At 33.4% G+C, this 18,079-nt stretch overlaps 1 protein-coding gene across 2 annotated transcripts in view; it reads left to right on the top strand.

Annotated features, from left to right (window-relative positions):
* The window catches only part of CSMD3 (CUB and Sushi multiple domains 3), a 931,825-nt gene that overhangs the window by 803,267 nt on the left and 110,479 nt on the right, over positions 1–18,079 (top strand). For both annotated transcript variants that reach the window (XM_080646869.1, XM_080646870.1), the window contains 2 exons: positions 13,550–13,668; positions 15,003–15,072. In XM_080646869.1, the coding sequence (XP_080502995.1) occupies positions 13,550–13,668; positions 15,003–15,072 (189 nt within the window). The remainder of the gene's footprint in view (positions 1–13,549; positions 13,669–15,002; positions 15,073–18,079) is intronic.

Genomic DNA, 18,079 nt, shown 5'->3' with positions numbered 1-18,079 from the left:
CTATTTTTAATTTTTTGAGGGACCTTTATGGTGACTATAACAATTTACATACTCATCAGCAGAGCTTGAGGGTTCCCTTTTTGCCACATTCTCATCAGTACTTGTTAACGTTTTTGCTTTGATAATGGTAATTCTAACAGATTTGGGGTGACATCTCTTGCTTTTGATTTACATTTGTTTGATGATTAGCGATGTTGAGCATCTTTTCATGTACCTATTGGCCATTTGTGTTTTCTTTGGAAAAATGTCTTATAGATATTCTGCCCTTTTCTTTTTTTAAAATTTACCTTTATTGTTGAACGTACTACATATGTATGTTTCCCCCCCGCTTTTTCCCATTGACCTCCCTCCACCCCAAACCATCCCCCCAGGCTTTCACCACACTATTGTCTGTGTCCATGGTTTGAGTTGTATGAGTTTCTTATAAATTTTGGATATTAACTTCTTTTTTTGTGGTTTGTTTCTTCTGGGATTTTAATTTTTCTGTGCAGCCCCCTCTCTGGTTTAGGAACAATCTGCTCTTTTTCAGTAAGGATCATCTCAATGTGGTGCGGAGAGCTCAGGTATGGGTTAATCCCCCTTGAGCTCTATAAGTTCTACGCCGCATCTTGGGAGATTTGTTCACCTGGATATGCTCAGAGAATCTACATCGAAACTCTTAATTCAGCATTAATCTGTATTTTTAAGTATGTGCCGTAAAAATTCACCACTGACCCTTTGTCCAGCCTCACTGTTTGGCCTGAGAACACCTACCAACTCCTCCATTGTAATGAAGGAATAGAACACACTGCTTCTTCAGATACTTGGTGGCTTTTCAGATATGCATACCCATTATGGCCCAGGCAGTGTCACAAGCATTCTTAAAGTGCACAAGAATATTTGAAACTCTTGATTTGTATTATTTTGTAGGGTTTTCTGGGTAAGTGAATAGCAAACCATTTTCAGAGATCACCTCAGTCCACTTATGGGAGGAGAGAGTGGATATTAACTCCTTATCAGATAGCTACATTGCAGATAATTTTTCCCGTTACACAGGTTACCTTTTGACTTTGTTGTTACTTGTGCTGTGCAGGAGGTTTTTGTTGTATTGTTTTCGATGCAGTTCTACTTATTTTGCTTTTGTTGCTTATGTTTTTGGTGTCATATTAAAAAATCAAAACCAATATCAAGGAGCTTTTTCCCTATGTTTTCTTCTAGAACTTTTATATATCAGGTCTTATATTTAAATTTTTATTCCATTTCCAATTAATTTTTTAAAGTGGTGTCAGATAGGGGTCCAGTTTTATTCTTCTGCATATGATTATCTAATTTTCCTCACACCATTTATTGAAGAGACCGTCTTTTGGTCTAGGTGTCCATTTTTATGCTGGTACCATACTGTATTGATTATTATAGCCTTTCTAATTTGGTTTGAAATCAGAAAGACTGATGCTTCCAATTTTTATTTGTTTGTTTGTTATTCAGTATTGCTTTGGGTATTTGGGTTCTTTTGTGGTTCTAATTGAATTTTAAGATTTTTTTTTTTTGTAATTATGGGAAATGTTATTGGAATTTTGATAGGGTTTGCATTGAATCAATAGGTAGCTTTGGGTAGTATGGACATTTTAACAATATTAATCATCCTAATCCATGAATACAAAATATCTTTTCATTTATTTGTGTTTCTATAATTTATTTTATTGTTTCTATAATTTATTTTATTAGACTTTTATAATTTTCAATGTGTAGATCTTTTACCTTCATGCTTAAATTTGTTCAATTATTTTATTGTTTTTGTTATTGTAAATAGAATTTTCTTTCTTTTTAAAATATGTTTTGTATTTAGTGTATAGCAATCAATGCAACTAATTTATGTATGTTGATTTTATATCCTGCAACTTTATTAAATTTATTTATTAGATATTTTTTGGGGGTGGAGTTGTTATGATTTTTTGTATATAAGATCATGTTATCTGCCCATAGAGGCAATTTTACTTTGACTTTTGGGTTTGTATGTTTTTTATTTATTGTAATTATGTGTTTTTAGGAATTTGTCTTTTTTCTAGGTTATTCATTTTGCCAGTGTATAATTATTCATAGTAGTCTCTTGTGATTCTTTTTATTTCTGTATTATCAGTTGTAATGTCTCCTCTTTTACTATAATATTTTCAAATTCTGAAAAAGGAACTGAATCCTGTAGAAAATTTAAATCTGTAATGGGAGTAGTGGCTTTTCTTGCTGGCATAGAAAAAATATATTTAATCTCTCAACTTCCTACTAAACTTTTAGATACAAAAAAAAATTATGCATCCAAGTTAAGTTAAATACATATATGGATTTGTAGTTTGCTCCATAAAATGATCACAAGTTTTAATTGAGTGATTATTGGGGGTAATTTTGAGCTTACTGTCTCCCTCTGTCATTAGTACAGGATCATGTCCATTTAGGATAGATATCCTTTTGTCTCTTGCAATGAGCCCAGTCCCTGAATCTTATTAGTATTCAAAACAAATTTGTTGACTGAATAATGAGTGAGTGATACAACATCTAGAAATATAAGATAACAGATATATAATATTGGAATATATCATTGGCATCAGTATGCCTACACTGATGTTGGTGTTCATAAAGGTATTTAGCACCTCTGTCTGTATATATTTTGTAATTCTGTCAGCTTCTGCTTCCTGAAGGTACTGATTATTATTTTCTCAACATCACTTTATCCATCACTGTAACATCATTACCTCTACTGGAAATTCTGAGAGCAAAAAAACCTCGCTATAGGGAAAGACAGAGGCTACACTGATAGGCATGTACTAAATTAATTTTTGACAATACTTCTAGCTTTATATTGAAATTCACTTTTCAGCTATTGTTAATTTCAGATACAACAAATGCATCATTGTAATGTTAATAGATTATAAATAAAAGATTTATTCTTCATTCAGCCAATAATTTTTTTTGAAATACCTACTACATGTCAGCATGGGAAAGCAAAGATAAATATGTCACAGTATCTTCTTTTTATGAGATTATAGCATAGAATAGACAGAGAGATAAAGCAATAATACAGTGCACTGAATACAAGGAATAGAGAGATTTATGGTAGAGTGTACAAAAGCGATAGTAATCAGTTTCATTTATGAAGTTCAGAAAATATTTCAAATAGTAGGTGACAATTTGGCTGAGTCTTAAAAACACGCAGGATTTTTGCAGTTAGACAGCAGTAGATATTTTCAGCATGAATACTGCAGGCTCAGACAGTCTATGATATATGACATATTAGGAGAATTGCAACTAGTTCAGCAGGGCTGAACTAAGGTTTGAAGCAGCACAAGGAACTAATGCTTCTAAAGGTATGATGACTCCTGAGAGGTATACGATGCCATAATCAGAAATTTAACTTTATTGTAGATGACATAATATGAAAACAGCAAATGTTTCAATACTTATTCATAATATAGACCATTAAGTAATCATAAAGAAATTATAGCAAGTTTTTTAAGTCCCTTGTATATGACTTTTGCATTTATAAAATGTTTTCTTAAATGCCAAAAGGTTCTTTTTTGTATAAGATAGATAATATAAGATCATTAAAATTTAATAGGATAAGTTATCCAATGACCTTTAATATTTTTCAAACTGTTTTTTTTTTTTTGGTTGGAAACTCTTAACTATATTCAATGAAAGAAATTGAGCCATATCCTTATCAACAAATAGTAGATACAAATACCCAAAAAATTTAGAGCTTGACTGCTCTTCTTAAGTGACAACAATGATTACTGGATTTAAATCTCACAATTTTAAAAATATATTTTTAGTTATTTGAGAGAGAGTAAGGGAGAGGGAGAGAGATAGAAACATCAATGATGAGAGAATCATTGATCAGCTGCCTCCTTCACAGCCCCTAATGAGGATTGAGCCCACAACCTGGGCATTTGCCCTGTCCGGGAATCAAGTTTGACCTTGTGGTTCATAGGTCCATGATCAACCACTGAGCCACACAGGCCCAGCAAACCTCACAATATTCTATCTTGAAAACTTAAATCTTTTGGCTGAAACGTCATACTGTAAGTATAAGAAGTAAAGTTGAGTACCTAACTATGACAAGAAAAGTCTGATTAAAATGGTAGAGGGATTGGATTATGAATGAGACAAACCTCTGTCCTAACCAAGTTCAAATATATTATGTAAAATGTGGGATTTTTTTTGTATTTTTAATTATTCATCCAACTATGTCAAAACTAGTTATTGCTATAAAATGAGCAGTCAAAGAATGCTAACATTTTCTAAAGTACTTATCTGATTTGAACTCAACCATGTGGGAAAGGATTCACCACTGCTAATGAGTAAGCCTAAGAACAAACGATGGGTCAGTGTATTTTATATACAGTTGCTTTAAATAATAAGACTGACAATGCTCCTGATGTTCTAAAGGCTACTCACAGAGAATGGCATTTAATATTTTAGCTTTCAGTTCATATAATCTCAAGTAAATGTTTTCAAAATCATGCTTTGTGTTCAAACTGATCCCCAGTCCTTCTTAAGAATTGTTAGATATGTGGATTCTCCAACCAAGAGAAAAGCAAACAAACCAAAAACTAAGTACCATGTTTAGATGACAGGACAATATTAACTGTAGTTTTCAAAAACCAGAAGGTGGAATATTATCAGAAGATGGTAAGATCATCATCATTTTTTAAAACATTGTGTTTAGGTGCCTAAACTAAGACAACAAAATATTTGTTGAATGTTTCCTTTTAATTGGAACAAAATTCTAAATAACTTCCTAGAGCAAAGTAAAATACAATTTTTAAAATGCCAGCATTACAAAAATCCTATAGAGTTATATTAAAACATTATTTTTTTATCAAATCATAATTTAAAGAAGTGAAAATATTCTCCTGGTATAAAAAAGACTTTCCTTTTTGGAGACATTAAGTAAATGCTTACTAAATAGTCACACTTAGTGATATTGTCACCTGAAAATGTTCCAGTTGCATGTGCTTTTTTTTTTTTTAAACACAGTGAGTGAATTTAATTAAAATGGGAATTATAAATTAAAAAATGAAGGTGTATGGAGAAATATGAGAAATAGAGTTACAGAGGATGGAAAAAGTGGAGCAAGTAGGACAGAGGACGGAGAAAGAGAGAAAGAGAAAATGGTACATTTAGTGGACAGTAGTGAAATCAGTGACAGGCTGCCTAATGTTCTTTTAATTAATTTAAAAGTTTTTGGATTATCCTTCATGTTTTCAAATCTATTGTGTAGTTAGCATTGACATTAACATAGTAATTGCAAAATATTAAGTGAAATGGAAGGTGGTGGGGGGAGATTTGAAATACAGCTTTACAAATTAAAATAATAACTTCTGCTCTAGTCTTTAAGGACAAATTTATGAAATAAGCTCTAGCAGTATTTTTGGCTGCTTTGCTAATGACAGATTGAAAAACTGTTAGGATGCATTTGGTGGAACAAACGCTGTGTAGAAAAGCTGTGATTTGGGTGCAGTGTCCAGCAGGACCAGCTCAAAGGCTGTCTGATCACTGTGCACACGCAGGACACAGCTTCAAGGAACTCCAGAGAATGCACCCAACAATCCATCTTGCTTGTGAAAAGGGCACCTTAATTTCTGTCATGTTTCAAAATAGTAATTTCCCTTAGTGGAGAAACATCAATTTTGTGTTAATGCAAGAATCTGTTCACTGGTGGAGACTGGTTATAATAACTAGACATAAAAATAAAAATTTTAAAGAACTTCTTTATATAATCAGAAGCCCCCAGAATTACAGTCTGAAAAGTGAGAATGCAATAACCTCTACAAGAGAAAATTGTACTTTTTAATGCATATAAAAGCACTAAAAGAAAAAAACACTATGATTTTAGACTAAGTAAAAGTGGAAAAAATAATTATGTGTGTTCTAAACAAGATAGTTATATTAACTTTTCTCCATTGAGAATACACCTATTTCACTGCACATCTTTGGTGTTTCATTTGTGACAGTTGTAAGGTTTAATCAGAGATGTAAGACTTAACCCGACCAAAACCAATAAGTTGACCAAGACAAGCAGATTAAAAGTGAAAAATCGCTTTTATTGAAAGCTCTCGGGTGAGGTCCCGCGGTCCGAGAGCACAGGCCGGGGGAGTCACACTTATTCACCACAGTGGGTTCACCGGTGGGCTTAGAGAAAATGAATTCAAATTCTAAGCAAAGCTACAAGCAGAACTTCCCTTTTTATTAAAGAGCCAGCCCTATGTGCACTTAGTGGTTATCTCGCTGCTGGCCTTGAAAACAACACAGTTCTATCCAATTAAAAAATGCACCTGGCATGGCATTGAAATTATGGGCATATCTAGTCTCTGGCCTACAAGGACAGACAGCTTAAGTTTATTTTCCTCATTATTCAAGCAGGCTAAAGCAGGCTAGAAAGCAAAGTTTGTAAAGTTCCTGCTTTCCCAGCCCCAGACCTTACAACAGTATCTAAGATAAAAAAATTCTGTCCGCCGGGTAATATAAGGAAGGAATCACAACAGGCCAACAGTGGTCTCATAATTACACTATGAATACCAGCAACAGATGCATAAGACATTAAGGTTTGCTATAAAAAGGACAGATTTCTTAATTTTTTTAAAAAAAACAAGAAGGTAAGCTCTTTCTATACTCCTAAAGGAGTATTTTAAATGGTAAAGATTTCAGGAAACATGACGTGTTATTCTCTCTTGGAAAAGGGAAATTTGGCTTAAATTCCTTCCATCCTTCCAGCGAGTATTTTCCCCATCTGATATTTCTACTCACTCATGAGGTTTTTGGGGAGGGGAGGAGAGGAAACAACTAGATTATCTGATGGCATGGATACTATAGAGATATGACTTGCTTTTTATTTACTTAAAAAGTAAATGCTGACAAATATGTCTATAGTGTTCTTTTTCTTTTTGAATTTGAGGTGATAGCACTTTAACTTGGGAATGGCTGACTACTACTATAACCATTGTTATCATTACTATTATTATTATTACCATACAAATCTGATGTTCCTTCTGGACAGCCTATTCTTCACATGCCTTGGTCTCATTAATATTTCCATTGTTACCCAGTAAAGAAAGGCAACGCTTCATTTCCTCCCTTAATTTTACATTTCAATATTGCTTCCCAAATATAAGAACAAACCCAGTTGTTTATCCATTAAAGATTCATTGAATACCTACTAACTGCTAACTATATTTGCTAGGTGTCAGTACTACAAACTTGCGTAAGATCTAGTCCTGAAAACCTTCAGACTTAATTGTGAATATGAACATGCAAACAAATAATTGCAAAATTACAGTGTAAACACTGTAAGTATTGTTTATTTAAGTCAGCACTTCTCAGATAATTGTGGATTATAATCATCTTGAAGATGACTAGGCCTGGCTGGGTAGCAAAGTTAGTTAGAGCATCATCACAATACACAAAGGTTACAGGATCAACCTCAGGTCAGGGCACATACAAGAATCAACCAATGAATGCATAAATAAATAAGTGGGATATCTATAAATCAATTAACAGGGGTTGTTTTTTGGTCTTGAAATTATAAAACGTACATGTTTTAAAAGGGGAAACTACGTGCACTAATGGTGTTTGTAAATTCAGGGGTGCTCAAAGATCTCAGGGCATCGTCTCTGAGGAAGTCAAAGGCACATGTTAACCTTACCAGACTACAGGGGTCCATTTGCCTGGGAGCATTAAAACCCAATCAAACGCAAACAGGAGTTTACAGCCAAGAAAGGAAACATTTATTTTTAAGGAAATAGTGCCATGCCCAGAGTCATAGGTGAGCTTTTGCTCCAAGACGTGGCTCCCAGGGCTTCCTGGGAATGAGTTAGGTTTGTGGGTTCTGCTGATTGGTTGGGGCCAGGGTAGGCTCTTTGTGTCGGGTCCTGACTCAGCCATGGCATCCTTCTGTCTGGTTCAGGAGGGTGTGGTTCCTAGGGTCATTCTGTTTTCCTTGGCCTGGGACTGAAACACAACTGTAATCAACAGACCTGAGGCTTTGTTTTAAAGACAGTTTGATGCTAACCAGAATCCAATGTCCTAAGGGCTTGCTGATTAAGGAGAGAGTGGACTGCATGGACAGAAAGGAGAAAAGGTCATGTTAAAGAAACAGTTTCTATGTGGTTACATTACCATAATGAATACATTTTTCTCTCCTCCCACACCTGAGAGCACTCCTGATATCTGCCACTAGTAAGTTTGTTGTAAATCCTGGGAAATTTCAGGTAGTCAAGAAAACATCTTTTTATTCCATGCAGTAGTTGTAGGGTCTGAATACCCCAAAGCACAAAACTAGTCATAAAATAATAAGCATCCAGAAATGTACCATTTAACTCTGGATTATAAATAATGAAAGATTCAGTTAAGTGCAATAGTTACTTTACTGCTCCCCATCCTTAAGCAATATGCTTAAGTGATAATGCATTAGGTCTTAATGAGTTTACATTCATAATCACTAAAAATGGTTTCCTCCCTTGGGCTAATTAGATAATTATCTGAGAAAAATAGTGATTTTAAAATTAATTATATTTTCTTAAACTAATTATTTTGTTCTAACTAGTTTATACAAATCATCACATAAAATACTAATTATAGAAACACCTCCTGTCCAAATTAAATTATTAATATTTGTCATGTCTAATTTCACTTGTCACTAACTCAAAATTTACATACAAATAAGTACATTTGAGCTTTATAAATGCATTTCATTCATTAACCCTATGAGGACATTATAGTTGTATCATAGTTTGTTTCCTCTTTTCTGTTAACCAAAATATATTTCATGATCATCTCATTGACTTTTCATCTCTTTATGCTATTAAGTTAGAGATGGTTTTAGTCTAAGTTTCTGGATTCTGGAAACATAGTAGAGACAGTGTTACAGAACAGAAGGACTTTATCCACCCATGCTGGCTGAGGCTAGCACTAGAAACAAGAATTGCAGAGGAAAAATATTGGAGATATTATTATTATTATTTTCTATACTACATGGTGCTGAGATAAGCTACCAAAACCTTTTTTTTTTCCCTTAAATATATTTTATGGACTTTTAGAGTTAGAGGAAGGGAGGAGAGAGAGAAAGAAGCAGAAAAAACTAGGTCTGTGAGGGAGGGAGGTAGGGAGAGAGGGAAGGAGGAAGGGAGGGAGGGAGAGAGAGAGAGAGATTTTTTTCTAGAACTAGAATTTAAAACTAAATATAATAAAAGTCATAAGGACCCTCGGCTTCACCAAAATGCACTTAGAGGTTGTGTTCTTAATAACTCTGAATTTGCCCTCCATTACTAAACAGAAGGAAAATACAGCTTCCTATGTTAGTTAAGGTTCTATGACTATTTACAGTATATATCCTTCCTCCCATTATCAGCTTTATTTCTTGTCACCTTTCCCCAAATTCTACTTGTGTTTGTGGGGAAAACACTTCTCTTGTCAATAAAAGAAGGAAAAATCACTCAAAACTCCACACCATTTTGTCTGCAAGTACATCACATGTACCTTCTCCCTTATTGTCATAAATTGGTGAAATATATCATTTTTTAGTGCTCACCAGGTTATTTCCTATGAAATTATTATTTAAATAAAGGACAACCTTTATTTATTGTGATTATCCTGCTACCCTGTAATCATGTTTTAAACTAACCCCCTCTGTGGTTCCAAAAAGGTTCCTTTAGAGCATGGTTAAGTTGCTAATCTATCTTAACACTCCCAGCATCTAATATGATGCAGAGTATACAATAGATGCTCAGTAATTGCTTATTTAATGAATGAATGGAACCTGCATGTCAGATTCCATGGAACATTTTATCATTTAATTTAGCATTATTTTGTAGGCTAGAATTTTGTAAGTAGTATCTATTACTGAATACCCAACTAGTTATTCATAGTAATGCTAAGTTAGATGTCAGAGAAGGTAGGCAGAGGTACAGTAAGAAAGTGTTGAGGATCAAGGTAAGTATGAGCAAAGCCTGCACAGGTTCCTAAATCACTGCTCCCTGTTGAGATTATTGTCAGAATTGTTCCTTCTAAAAAAAGTATCCACAGTCAAGTTACATGTTACAAAATATGTATTTGTTTAGTAGACTGAGTAATTCCAAGGTACTTTTACCAGAAATAAGTCTGCATGCTTACTATTGCAGTTTTCTTAATTCTCAAATTAGACTAGCTCTTACTGAATTCACACTTTATCACTGACTTTTCTATCTGAGTTTCAAACTGTTGTCTTATGATGATAAATGTGGGATACCAAATGCTAATTCTAGTACATTAAAATTCCCTCAAATGTAGTAAAAACATAGAAATAATAATTTTTTCTTTCGTATCCATTATTTAGGGACAATTTTTAAGTTGAAGACATGCAATATATTTAAAATAACGAGCTCTTTACTTTCATTGAACACAACCACTTGTGCAAAGACACAATTCAATTCTGATTCCTTTCTCACATGAATGCAAATACACTCTTTTTGGTCTTCATTTTCAGTAAATTTCTACATGGGTTGTCATGTAAAATTTGTGAAGGAGTTTTTATTTTTACAAACAATGTTACTGGGAATCTTAGCAGTAATTAAGCTTTCTTATTCCTGTCTTCCTCTCTTCATGCATTAAAGACTCCTTAAAATCATTGTGAAATATATATGGAATTATGTAATCAGAATTATCTGATATAAATGATATGATTAACAACATTTTAAACTCTAGATTGATTGCCTTGTAAACAGAATTGGAAAGAATATTTAGTAACAAATAAATGTTAGAAATATGAACTGCGGTTTCAATACTTCAGTCGGGGTAATTGCCCATGGTGATTCAACAGCAGATATAACTGCAATTTTTGATATGGATTTATTTGTTCCTGGATTTGTTTCTGTCTGTTCGGGACTACAATTGCAGATTAATTGATCCAAATCTCATTTAAAAAATCAGTCAAAGAGTATGTTTGATTGCAAAGGGCATAATTTTATAAAATCTATACTCATGAAGCTGAAAATGACTTTTTTGATTCCCTTGGATAAGCATGGGAAAATACTTTCCAACATTTTTACAAAAATTATTTTTTGTTGATTTTCACTAATAACCTATTGATTATCATTTATAAAGAAGTAAACACTAACTCTTAAGACATTTTAAAATTATTTAATACTCAGAGGTTTATTTGTATAAGTAAAAAAGTGTCTATAAAATATGAACTACATGACTTTCAAATGTTTCTGTTTTATTTTCTTAGTACACATAAAAAATGGGTGCAAAGAAATGAGAGGCCATTAACATATGACTTCTCCTGCTTATCTGTTTACCTCATCACCTTATTTCCCTGAAATAATCTTATTCAACAGATTAGCTGGTTCAACTCAATTATTTCTAGAAAAATAGAAGGGAATTTGTTTTGTACTCCCTAAATCTCTGCTAGTACTAATTTATCCAATAGACAAGTGATTTTATTACTTACAAAAATAATTTATGTTCATTATAAAAATTGTGGAAATGCAAGAAAGTATAAGGAAGAACATACAAATCAGTAAAAATCTCATAATCAAAATAACCACTGCTAATAGTTGACATATTTTCTTTTTGTCATTTTTCTCTGTGATTATATACTTAGGAGAATTTTAACTTTCAAAATTGTTATTACATAGTTTATAAGAATTTGTATCACTTTTCAGAATATATATATGTTTACTGTTTCAGAGAGGAAGGGAGAGGGAGAGAGAGATAATCAATAATGAGAGATAATCATTGATTGGCTGCCTCCTGTATACCCCCTACTAGGGATTGAGCCTGCAACCCAGGCATATGCCCTGACCAGGAATCGAACCGTGACCTGGTTCATAGGTCTATGCTTAACTACCAAGCCACACTGGTCGGGCCTGTATCATTTTTGTTTCAGAAGGAAACAACATGGTCAAGGAGTGAAGTAATATATGAGATATTGTCATAATTTAGGAATTAGGTTTTATGTATTTTTTATGAAATGAATACATATGTGTGTGTGTGTGTGTGTGTGTGTGTGTGTGTGTGTGTGTATACTAGAGGCCCAGTGCAAGAAATTCTGCTGCGTGGGTAGGGTCCCTAGGCCTGGCTAGCTATCAGGGCTGATCTGTGAGGTGACCAGCAGGGTTATTGGGGGACTCCCGCTGGCACCTGCCTTGGCTGGCCTGGGGCCTGCGGGCTGGGGTCAGCTCCTGCTTTGAGCATCTGCCCCCAGGTGGTCAGTGCACATCATAGCAACCAGTTGTTCCACCGGTTGTTCCGCTATTTGGTTGATTTGCATATTGGGCTTTTATTATAGAGGATAATTTCGGAGTGGTGACTGCTTAAAACTGTAAATTAAAAGTAGATAATAAACATTTGCTTTATTAAAGATAAAAATCCTATACAATAAAAGGCTAATATGCAAATCAACTGAATGGAGGAACAACCGGTCGCTAGAACATGCACTGACCACCAGGGGGCAGACACTCAGTGCAGGAGCTGCCTCCTGGTAGTCAGTGCGCTCCCACAGGGGGAGCACTGCTCAGCCAGAAGCCCTGAGCAGAGCTCAAGGCTGGCAAGTGCAGCAGCCTTGGCAGGAGCCTCTCCCGCATCCACGGCAAAGCTAAGGATGTCCGACTCCTGGCGGGGAGCAGGCCTGAGCTATCAGTCAGACATCCCCCGAGGGCTCCGGGACTGTGAGAGGGCGCAGGCCAGGCTGAGGGACCCCCCAGTGCACGATTTTTGTGCACCAGACCTCTAGTATCTTAATAATATGTAATACATTCAATGTTTAAAACAATGTTTTGGCCAAAAGAAAATCAAACAATGATTTTCTTTAAGTCTTTAAATGAATTGTTTAAGAAAATCTTTTGTATTTTGTATGCTTTTATTCCTTTATGTTGAAAAGCAAATTATCAATGTAAAAATAATGGAAGTGTTTTGAATTATATCATTATCTTCCTATCAGAAATAACTGATTTCATACATTGCACAATACTTTTCAGGTCTCGATAAGATACTTATTTTTCTTCTTTCTGATTATATTTGGAGAACAAGTCTTACTTGTAATTATATTTTAAAATTTTTACATATAATATATTAAAATATATCTCATGAATTAAAAATTCCATTCTTTATGAAGGAAGAAGGAACCAGCTGATATGAATGAAATAGTAAATGACTTTTAGTCATTTTACTGAAAACATTTTGCAACTACAATTTCATTTTATTTTCACAGTAAATTATTATTATTTTTTATTTTGGGGTTTTTATGAATTTTTATTTTTGTTTTACAGTAGGAGAGATTTAGGCTGGGAGTTAAAAAAAGAATTTAAGTATAATCACAGAGCTACTTAATGTTTAGTGGCATAAAAATTCAAAAGTTATGGGGCGTTCCAAAGTCATTGCTCTTCACATATGCAGTTAAATCTTGTTCACGTAATATTCTTATTGCCACAATGTAAAATGTAGTTTTAATGACCCAGATATTCAATTTTAATAATTTAATATGCATGATTTAAGCAGTCATTATTTGAAAGTTACTTACTTTATTATCATTAAATATTCTTAGCAATTGGTTTGGATTCCTGTCCTGAACCACAAACTCCCAGCAATGGAATTAAAATTGGAGACCGATACATGGTTGGTGATGTGGTATCATTTCAGTGTGATCAAGGCTATTCTTTGCAGGTAAGTTTATTTTAAAAGCATAGTTTTTATTTTCATTACTCTTTCAGGATATTTTAACAAACCAATTATTATTATCTTCAAGTTTTAAAGCTATATTGATCTTGGGCTTTATTAGCCTGAAGTCAAATGGCATTCAATTTTTCAATAAAACATATGTGTGAGAGAAATTTGCTGAAATGAAATAAATTTGTTTTAATTGCAACTAATGAAAAATGAATTTTGAATTAAAATTAATTATTCACTTTTCTCTATTCACATAGGATGTCACAACTGAACTCCTGGATTTTAGAATGTGAAAATAAAAATGAAGTTCTACTTAAATCATTAAATGACATTTTCATGACAATAAATTCCCCAAATTAGTGAAAATCAACCACAAATATATTTTCCTAAAGAAGTGGATTGGCAATGTATATTCAGATATTTTTTTTGTATTTATATTGATCCTCTGTTACATGTTTTTTGAAGGGTCTCAAAATTATGGTCTCATAAAAATCTCCCTAAAGAATAGACTTATTAAGAAATTAAAAGAAAAGAAGCACAAACTATTTCACATATTAAGTAAATAAATTTCTTAGAGGAAGCTAAATTAAAAATTAATAATTTATAGTCTTTATGGTTGTGTCACAAGTGATTAGTCTCAGAAGTGCAATCAGGTCTATCTGGATGTTATATATCAATTTAAAATTTAATATACCTCAACACCTGTTTTAATATTTTTATGAAAGAATTTTATCATTATTTAATCTCATCTTGAATAGTACAGCAATTTATTATAAACCACTATATATGGCCATTTCACTTATGTAATCATTGTAGTAGAATGTTTTGATAAAAAATATAAAATACAATTCTAATGTAATATGGAGTCTTAATTTTTCTATCTGGACCTTTTTTTAAAAAAATTATCAAAAGTATATATAATTACCTTTCTTATTCCAAATAATATACTAAGATTTACAGTAAAAGTTAAAATCTATAAAAGTGACAATATGTATTTAAGCTTGTTTTCATAATAGTCTTTCACTATACTATGTTCAATCTAACTTTTATAAGCTATACGGAACACGGCCTCAGTGGCTCAGTGGCTCAATGGTTGAACATCAACCTATGAACCAGAAGGTCACAGTTCGATTCCTGGCCAGGGCATATGCTTGGGTTGCTAGCTTGATCCCCCATGTGGGGTGTGCAGAAGGCAGCCGATCAATGATTCTCTTTCATCATTGATGTTTCTATCTCTCTCTCCCTCTCCCGTCCTCTCTGAAATCAATTAAAAAATAAAATAAAATAAAAAATAAAAAGCTGTACTGAACTGCATTGTCCTATTTACACAGGGTCATTCTCACATAACATGTATGCCTGGACCTGTAAGAAGATGGAATTACCCTATCCCAATTTGTTTGGGTAAGTTAAAGAAATATAAAATAGTTATAAGGTTCATGAAATTTTAAAGTTACATTCTTTATATGGTATTGTTCAAACATATAGTTTGCCTTTTGTCAAGTTTTATGGAAAAAATACTTTGAGATAAATGTTTCATTTTTTTTATTTTAAATTTTTACAGTTCTTTTTTTTTTTTTTTTTTTTACCCCAATTCAATATCAATGAATGACTTTAAACTTTAGAAAATTGAGAAAAGACATTAGGCTTTTTGATTCCCCCGGAGAGTTTTTTTTTTCAGTATAACTTGATAGGAGTACCCAGGGATCAGGAAAATAGGAAATACCCTATTGCTTATTACTGAGCCAGTGTAGATAAGGAATCTGGAGACTCCCAAAGGGAACATGACCCTCCAGGGGATGTCTTCAGTGGTGACAGGCAATGGAGATATGGGATGTATGTCAAAAGAGCATTAGGGGCTTTGAAAATAGGGGCATAAACGTTTGCCCTTACTTAATGCTGCTTCCAAATATTTCTATCTCCTTCTTTATTATTTTTCTGTTCCTCATTTCTGTTATCTGTATGCAACCATTAGTATACTGTGTTCTACAGAGTATGAAAAATATGTGGGGTAGGATCTGTATCATTAACATATCCATTTACCATTTAGAGTGGTAGAAATAAGAGAAATAAAATAAGAGTAATTTAGTATTAAATTATACCATTGATTACATGATGCAATTTCATAAATATGAGACTGGTATTGACTGAACTGGTGTTGGCTGAGAAATTAGTCAGCCCGTTTTATTTATACAGTTTTGGATGGTTTGTGTTATTAAGATAAATGGATAAAGAAGAAAGCCCTTTCTGAATAGCAAGAAGGGCAAAATCAAAAGAATTGATGTGATTTTTATACCTACATATATAAAGCTAGAGGCCCGGTGTACGGATTCGTGCACCAGTGGGGTCCCTCGACCTGACCTGCGCCCTCTTGCAATCCAGGACCCCTCGGGGGAGGGATGTCAGACTGCCGGTTTCAGCCCGATCCCTGCAGGCCAGGCTGAGGGACCCCACTGGTGCACGAATCCATGCACCGGGCCTCTAGTATGCATACAAGATCTTTGGTTAATCTCTTCCCGCCCTCCTCCCTTCCCCTTTTCCTCTGAGAGTCATTAGTCTGTTCCATGTTTCCATGCCTATGCATTGAGTGTCTTCCCCCTGGTGGTCAGTGCGCATCATAGTTAACAGTCGAACAGTCGCTTCGGCTTTTATATATATAGACATACATAATGCCTATTGTAAAAATTTATATATACAGATAGTATCAATTATGTGTGTGCTATGTGTGGGGTGTGTATTTATGTGTGTATCCAATTGAGTATAAAAAATAGGGGACATAATGAAGTATAAAAACAAAATAAATATTATTATCAGAACAGAGAGTGAAGATCTTTTGTTCATCACTATATTGCCAATGCCTAGAAAAGTTCTCATCTTAAATATCTAATGAATATTATTTAATGAACAAATTAATATAAAGTTTTGGGATTCTACACTATGTGTATATTTTTATAATGTTTCTCTTCTTGACAGTAACTTAGAAAAATTTCCCATGCCATAACATATTTTAAAAAATCGGATTTTTAAAGTTTCTTCATGGCATATAGCATAAGTCTAATTTGTGCAGTTTTTCTCTTTTTCTTAGAGGTTAGTTTCACATTTAAGTCCTTTTCACAAGCCTTCATGCACACTTCTAATTGTTTACTTGAGATTTTACCTAAGTAGACTAATTATGTCATTGTATATAATGCTTAAAAGCTTTGAAAAAAATTGCCAAATTGCTTTTAGAAAATTGTATTATGTTAAATACCACCCAGCATTATATGATGATTTCCATCTTGTTATATTAGTGGAACCAATTATTACTCTTAATGAATGGTTAATTTTTAGGTAAAGTATTGCATTTTGATTAACTATGCATTCCCTATTGTATATTAGTAATGAGAGAAGTATTCAATGGAAATGATATTTTAATAAAACTTGGCTAGAAAATTTAAATTGTATTACATAGGGGTACATTGGTATGAAACTACAAGGAATACGTAACAGATTTTGATGTCCAACATATCTATATTCAAATCTCAGCTAGGGTGCATTAGGTATGTCCAGTGAGAGTTTTATTCTTTGCACTACTGTTTGCTCACCTGTTAAATGGAATAATATGTTTGTCGCCCAGGCTTATTGTAAGAATTAAAGGAGATAATCTGTTTAAAATATTTATCACTGAACCTGGAACACAAAGGACATTCAGAATATTTGTTATTATAGTGAAAAATAGATAACTATATGGTCTTAATTTCATTATATAGGTACACGTATAAACACACCTGCATATATATATTTCTGTAGAGAAAAAGAAATATAAAGTTGTATGTGAGTAGTGGAATTATAATGCATTTTTATTTCTTTTCTACTCATCTTATTTTTGAACAAGTTTGTATGATATTTGATTGACAAAGTATTTGAATTGCCATCATGGCTTTATAAGGAGAAACTGAAGGCAATGGGGCTGATTCAGAGAGTATCTTGAAACTCTAGTTACCCAGAAACAAGGTTACAGCGTCATGAACTGTAAAACAATCTGCCAGATATTTGATGGAAGAAAGAAAAGTCACTTGAGATTTTTAGGTAATAGAGACAAATTAGAAGGAAGAATCAAAGATGATTTTATCTTGGAGGACTATGCTATGGTTATGTCCTTAACAAAAAGTGTAATGGGGCACAAAAGTCCAATACAAAGCCACTGAAGAATGGGAAGGTATACAGGTATATCTTTAGCTCTCAATGATAATCACATTTGGAAAAAAAAAAAAAAGCTTTGTATGCAGATTGACTGCAAGGTTATATATATATCCCCCTAGTAAAATCAGCTTGATACATACTTTATTCAGTTCACATAAAGAGAGCAGCCAAACTTGTTATTGCTATCCTACAGAACATGGATAGACTTTCTACCTAGCTTTCCTTTCTG

The sequence above is a fragment of the Plecotus auritus genome (genome assembly GCF_963455305.1).
Source record: "Plecotus auritus genome assembly, chromosome: 11".
Taxonomy (NCBI): domain Eukaryota; kingdom Metazoa; phylum Chordata; class Mammalia; order Chiroptera; family Vespertilionidae; genus Plecotus; species Plecotus auritus.
This window is presented reverse-complemented; position numbering and strand designations above follow the sequence as displayed.